This window comes from Eulemur rufifrons, chromosome 16 (genome assembly GCF_041146395.1).
Source record: "Eulemur rufifrons isolate Redbay chromosome 16, OSU_ERuf_1, whole genome shotgun sequence".
Classification (NCBI taxonomy): Eukaryota; Metazoa; Chordata; class Mammalia; order Primates; family Lemuridae; genus Eulemur; species Eulemur rufifrons.
The window spans coordinates 78,295,333-78,302,130 of record NC_090998.1 but is presented as its reverse complement, the minus strand read 5'-3'; the positions used below and the strand labels follow the sequence as shown (position 1 = coordinate 78,302,130).

Below are 6,798 nucleotides of genomic sequence, written 5' to 3'. Positions count from 1 at the left end.
TAGGAATTATTATTAATATTACAGCAACTATCATTTCTACCACAAACTGTAGGGCATCAGAAATGTTTGTTGAGCAAAAACGAAGGCAACCAATAAATAGCACAGACTTTTTCCTCTCCTTTATAAACGTTTACCTGTCTAAGGACTGTGATCTCAGCTCACTGCAGACTGTCACCCACATCAACCTATTGTCACCCATTAACCTATCAAGTAAAGAAATCTCAAAACTCTCCGCACATCCCGCAAGGACCCAGACTGGACTGTTGAACTGGAAAGCTCAAATTCCAGGCGTGACAATTGCCCTTCGTCCCTCACTCCCCAAACGGTCGCCTACTCATTTAAAGGGTGCGTCCCTTCTGGTGCCACTTGGTAAAATCTGCGCTGAGCGCTCTCTGTAGATTCGCTGGACGTGGCTGGAGGCTCCAGTTTCTCACCTGCCTGGGTGTCCCTGGCGCCTCGGCGATCCCGGCCACCCCACCCAGTCCCGCACCTGGTGCGCGCTCAGTCCCAGACCTGGGGTTTAGGGGCCCGGCTCGCAGCGGTGGGCGCAGGGACAACTGCCAGCCCGTGCCCCCACTCCCACCTTGGCGGGGCGCTCAGGGTCGGCGGGGACAGACACCTGGGGGACTGGGGGACGGACACCTGGGGGACGCCTGCAGTCCCCCCACCCTCGCAGGGCGCCACTCCCGCCAGGAATAAGAAGCGAGCGCCCGGCGGCCGAGGCCACAGCGCCGGGGGGCCATGGAAACGCCACAGGAAATCGGCACCTTCGTGGTGTGGGACTACGTGGTGTTCGCCGGCATGCTGCTCATCTCGGCCGCCATCGGCATCTACTACGCCTTCGCGGGGGGCGGCCAGCAGACCTCCAAGGACTTCCTGATCGGCGGCCGCAGAATGACCGCGGTGCCCGTGGCGCTGTCCCTCGCCGCCAGCTTCATGTCGGCGATCACGGTCCTGGGCACCCCCTCCGAGGTCTACCGTTTTGGGGCCATATACAGCATCTTTGCCTTCACTTACTTCTTTGTGATCGTCCTCACCGCGGAGATCTTCCTCCCGGTGTTCTACAAACTGGGAATTACCAGCACCTACGAGGTAAAGGGGGAGGGTGGCCTGGGACGGTGGAGGTGGGGGTCTCTTCAGGCTTCTGGAGGAATTTTCTCAGGGGCACACTCTCGCCACCACCTGGAAATCTCTCCCTGTCCACGTTCATCACCCGCCCTCCCCCAACCCCGTCCCGTTCCCTCCGCTCTCCCCCCCTTTCCGGGGAGAAGTGTCCTGCAAGGGCGGGGGTGGGGGGCGAATCTTGGGATTTATTCTCCTGAGCGCAGTGAAAACAGAGGCTTCCAAAGTAAAGGGAGTGGACTGGACTAGTACTCGCTAAGGTCCTTTCTACCTTTAACATCTTTCATTCCCAGTCAAGGGGAAAGACTTAAAAACTTTGTATTTGTGGGGAAGGGTAAGTCGCTCAAATCCCAGCTCCTCCTTGAAATGACTCCTCCAGCTCCAGGTCCTCAGCACCGTTCACTTTTCCAGGAGAGCTGGTGAAGGATTTGTGCTCCCCCCGCGCCCCCCACCCCACACCCTTTCCTCCAGGAGCAGGAGCCTAGGCGGTTAAGGTGCTGTGTCTCTTGTCTCAGTACCTGCGTTTCAGGCCAGATTTTTACCACTTACTAGCTAGGTGATACTGGCCAATTTATTTAACCTTTTGTGCCTATTTCCTCATTTCAGAAAGACTAATAAGACCACCACCTACCTCATCCGATTGTTGGGAGGATTAAATGAGATGATGCAAGGTGTAGCATTTAGAGTAGTGCCTGGCACAAGATAGTAAGTGCTGGATAGATGCTGGCCATAATCATCGTGGTGGTGCTAGTGGTGGTGGTCGTTACCTTGGCATCAGTAGGAAAATTAGACGACAAGGTTCTCAAACAGCCCAGTTTTCTCTATGGAAAGATAGTTAAGGAAAACTGTCTTTCCTCTATTGCTCAGGTTCCCTGATTACAGGTTTTCTCAAGTTGTCTGCAGGAAAGGGCTTTGCAAAGAAGATGAATGTTTTGGTTTAGTTTAAAGAGCTGGTGAATGGGGAGTGGGGCAAAAGCTCAGGGGAGCCATGTGGCCACTTCCATGCCCTCAGTGGTTACTTTCACCCAGACACTGATCCACCAGCTCCGTGGACAAACCTGCAGAAGTTTCCTCTTTAATAGGCTGTTACCCAGACGGCTCCAACCCAGGGCCACTAGATGGTGGTTTCCTAGTGAGGCTGGTTCAACTGGTGCTGGGGACAGGGCCCCAGTGGCACAACAAGCATTGCTGACAAGCTCTGCCTGGGCTCTAGTGACATCTTCCAGGGTGAGGCACCCCTGGGGCAGCACTGCGTTCCACTCACTCTGGTCACTGTGTGTGTGGGAGAGCTCACTCATCACCCCAGCAGTGAGCAGGATGGAATTTCTCTGTTTAGCTCAGAGGTGACAAACTGGCTGCCCCAGGCTGAGTTTAGTCCTCAGTCATGGTTTTTTTGTGTGTTTTTTTTGTTTGTTTGTTTTTTTGAGCCTTATTGTGTTTTGGAAAAAAAATGTTAATAATTTATTATTTAACTCTGACATCTTTTGAAAATTCAGAAGACTGGTGACACCAGGCCCGCATTCCCTGTGGCCTCAGGAACTCTAGTTTATAGCCATTGCTCTCACTTTCTATTAACTTCTAGACTGAGGTCTTATTGTGTTTGCATAGTTCCTTTCTTATGGTGGAGAAATCTTTGTTTGCACTTATGTCTGTCTCAAAAAAAAATGTGAAAGGGAAAATGAACAGGTGTGAAGGGAATTCTTGCTTCCAGGGATATATGAGAGAACATATTTCTTAGTGGATGTGAGGAATAGTCCAACATGTTAATAGATGAATACCTGGCCAATGTCACTCATGTATATTACCTGATGGGACCTGCAGGCATTTGAGTAGCTAACCAACTGTAGCTAACCAACTCCAAAACTTGGAAAAGGTTTTTAAAAGTCTGGCCAGAGGACTTCAGTCCCCACAGATGAATGCTACTCTTGTAATCACTGACCCATGCGTCTTCAGAGCTGCAGCGTTAACTCAAACAGAAACGGAATTCCCACACGTTTACAGTGGTAGAGGTTAAGTTAGCAGAGGAACCACCTAAATACTGGCAAAAAGCTAAAGTTCACTGAATGCTTAATACATGCCGGGCACTGGGCTGCATGTTTTACATACCTTATCTGACTCAATACAGAACAGCCCTTAGGAGGGAGGTACTGTCAGAGCTCCATTGTGCAGGCAAAGAGACTCAGAGTAAGTTAAGCTACTAAGAGAGTGTGAAGCAAAGTAGACATATGCCTGGGAGCACACTGGCTGTTTCTGAAGGCTCTGATGAGTCTGTTATAACTTCAAGCAGGACTTATACCAGGACAGAGAGAACAAGGGAAGCAATACAGGACACAGGGCGTTGTGGTCACACTACAGGTGTCCGCCACTAGAGGGGCCAGGCAATTGAGGACAGGGAAGCCAGGCAACATGCTATGAGCCTGATGATTGGCCATGGCAAAGGCTTTTTTGTGGAAACATTTGTTTGTTGTTTTATGCTGAGAGTTGGAGCCACTTATACAGAGTACGTGGTACATTGAGTAGTAGATACCCTGGCATTCTTGATCAAGTATGAAATCTCTCCCTATTTACGTTTCTTTACCTAAAATTGGCTGTTCACAAGCACTTTTTTCAATTTATCACTGCCTTCAAAATGTAGGCCTGACAGGTGTTTAGTAACTTCCAGAGCCACAGAGTGGCACAAAGTATAATGCAAGAATCCAATTTAATTCAACACTTCTTCAGGATCTTTCTGGATCCAGCTATATTTGCGTTTGAACTGAGTTGCTCAGACCTTACTATTTATTTATTTGTATCAACAGAAGTCTTAGTGTCCCTAAGTTATTCAAAGTTCTGAGGACTGGGAATGATCTTGGTTGACTGTAAGCACATACTGTCTGTCTGTAGTTTTGTCTGGAAATTCTAGAGCTATTCTTTAAGCCTACTGTACGGTGAGTTGGGCTTCTGGTTAGGTCTCCATGTATTTCTTCAGCAGCCTAATAACCTATTGGCTGAGACTTCTTGGTTCTGTCTGGAGTTGGTCTTGTGTGAGCTTAAACCATAGGTTTTCCTGGATCAACTGATCTTGGGGAAAATATTAATATATACAAGCTGTTTGGTTCAGCTTGCTACATTCTTACCCCGTCACATTTTTTCTCCTAAGCTTTCTTCAGTCTCTAGCAATTTGTATACTTGTACCTAGAAGGCAAAGACTTCTTTATCTATTCATGTTCATTCATGTGTTTAGGAGTTTTTAGAGGTTTACTAAAAGAACTTTGAAGCAATAACACTGTCCAGTTTCCAGGATTTGGAAACTTCTCCAGTTTTCTAAAAAGTTTTCCAAAATATCCTTGAATGATTTTGACATATGTAATTCACTGAGATTTAAGTTTCTCGAGGCACATGGATTTGGACACCACCAGCTTCTTAAAATTTTACTTTTGAGTGAACGAACAGGTTATGACATTTTCCCATTCATTTATATCATTGGAAAGTCTCCATACCCTACATTCAGAGGGAAAAGAATTGTTACTATGCTCCTCATTTTATTTTATTTATTTATTTTTTTTGAGACAGAGTCTTGCTCTGTTGCCCGGGCTAGAGTGAGTGCCATGGCGTCAGCCTAGCTCACAGCAACCTCAAACTCCTGGGCTCAAGCGATCCTACTGCCTCAGCCTCCCGAGTAGCTGGGACTACAGGCACGCGCCACCATGCCCGGCTAATTTTTTCTATATATATTTTAGTTGTCCATATAATTTCTTTCTATTTTTAGTAGAGACGGGGTCTCGCTCTTGCTCAGGCTGGTCTCGAACTCCCGACCTTGAGCGATCCACCCGCCTCGGCCTCCCAGAGTGCTAGGATTACAGGCGTGAGCCACCGCGCCCGGCCTATGCTCCTCATTTTAAAGAGAAGAAACCTTGATTTGGACAGTGATTGTCTCAAACTCTTCCTTCAATGCACTATACTGAGTTGTGTATTTGTCACCCATGAGTGATTTTTGGAGGCCCTACTATGTGTCAGTGCCACCCACTCACTTACTGAGTCTTAAACATGTGGTCAGGTTGTTTACTTACGTATGTGTAATACTGTGGTTATGTGCATGGATTTTGGCATCGAAGGTTTTATATTTGTGGTGTTGTCCTGACAATTACTAGGTTGCAAACATGGTATTCTCTCTGAGTCCCAGTGTCCCCATCTCTAACATAAGCTTATGCATAGTACCTACCTCATAGACTTGTTGGGAAGATGCACACAGCAAATGCTCCGTGTTAGCTGTGATTATGGAGCAAAAATGTCAGATGTCTTTTCCTTCGATTATTACCTAATGCCAGTTTTTCCTTCTTTTTTTCTGCTATATGAAGACTGTTGTCAGCCTTAAACTTCTTAGTAATAATATTCAAGTTAAAGACTGTCTCAGACCCCAGCACTGAAATTCTATGATTCTAACTCTGTAAAACCTATGTTATGGTATATTATATAATGTAGGAGACAAGCAGGCCATATATATAGCAGATATAGCAGATTTCAAGGAGAGTGGGAGAAATTGGCAGAATCATTGGCTCTGAAGAGAAACTGACTTGGGTAATTAGAGTAAAGAAAGAAAAAAAACGTGGAAGGACATGGGGGTAGCTCATAGAACAGAGTGAAAAGCTGAATAAGAAGGCCTTGGAAAGGACAGAAGCCACTCTGTCAGGATCAGTCTGCTCTCATTTTCTTGTATCTTGCCTCTGAGATTCAAATACCTGTTGGGAGAGAAGCTGATTGGCTGAGCTGGTGTCATGTGACTTCCTCTTGGTCTGTAAAGGCAGGGCACCTTGATTGACAATTTCATCACAATTGCCTGCAATCTGTCAGAAAGGGGTGATTCCCCAAATGAGTCAAGGGAGATGTAAGGAGTAGATACAAAAAAAAAAAAAAAAAAAGAGGAGAACAATAGATTGTTCACCCTAAAAATATAGAATGTAATTTTATTTGTATGATATTCTGGAAAAGGCCAAACTAGGGAGGGAGAACAGATCAGTGATTACTAGGGTTTGAGGGTGGGAGGAGGGCTTGACCACCAAGCAGAGGCATGAGGGAGTTTTGTGGGGTGATGGAACTGTTTTGTGTCCTGATGGTGATGGGGTTTACATGAACCTATGTGTGTGTTAAAACCCATTGATCTGTACTCTAAAACAAGAGTCAATTTTGCCGTATGTAATAAAAATAATAGTAACATAAAATAGAAAATACAAATCAGTTATAAAATTGCCTTAAATTTCTAACTCTTCTTAAGGTGATGATAAAAAAAAAACTGTCCAGAGGATTCACATAATAACTGCCTTTCCTTTTTTGGTGACAGTACTTAGAACTTCGATTTAACAAATATGTTCGTCTCTGTGGAACAATCCTCTTCATTGTTCAAACAGTAAGTAGCTCTCCATTAATTTATTTTATCTTTTGTCATTTAAAATGTTTTTAACCATGGCATCTGAGTTAAGCTTTTTTGGGAAACATGTGACGGATAACAAAGAGATGTTGAAAATATGAGGAAACAAAAAGGGAAAACACTTGTCACTACACAGCATAAGCCGTTGAGATCATTAAACAGTGTTTCAGTAAATGCGCTGCTTCCTGGAAAACCAGAATGATTTAAGTGAATGTTAAATATCACATTGATCAAGCAACATTAGGAAAATATAATTTTCCCTTATCCCACCT

General features: G+C 45.4%; 1 protein-coding gene across 1 annotated transcript in view; it reads left to right on the top strand.

The window, feature by feature from the left end:
- The first annotated feature begins 741 nt into the window (after positions 1–741).
- The window catches only part of SLC5A8 (solute carrier family 5 member 8), a 40,989-nt gene continuing 34,932 nt past the window's right edge, over positions 742–6,798 (top strand). The window contains exons 1-2 of the mRNA XM_069490934.1: positions 742–1,092; positions 6,440–6,505. Of these exons, the coding sequence (XP_069347035.1) occupies positions 742–1,092; positions 6,440–6,505 (417 nt within the window). The remainder of the gene's footprint in view (positions 1,093–6,439; positions 6,506–6,798) is intronic.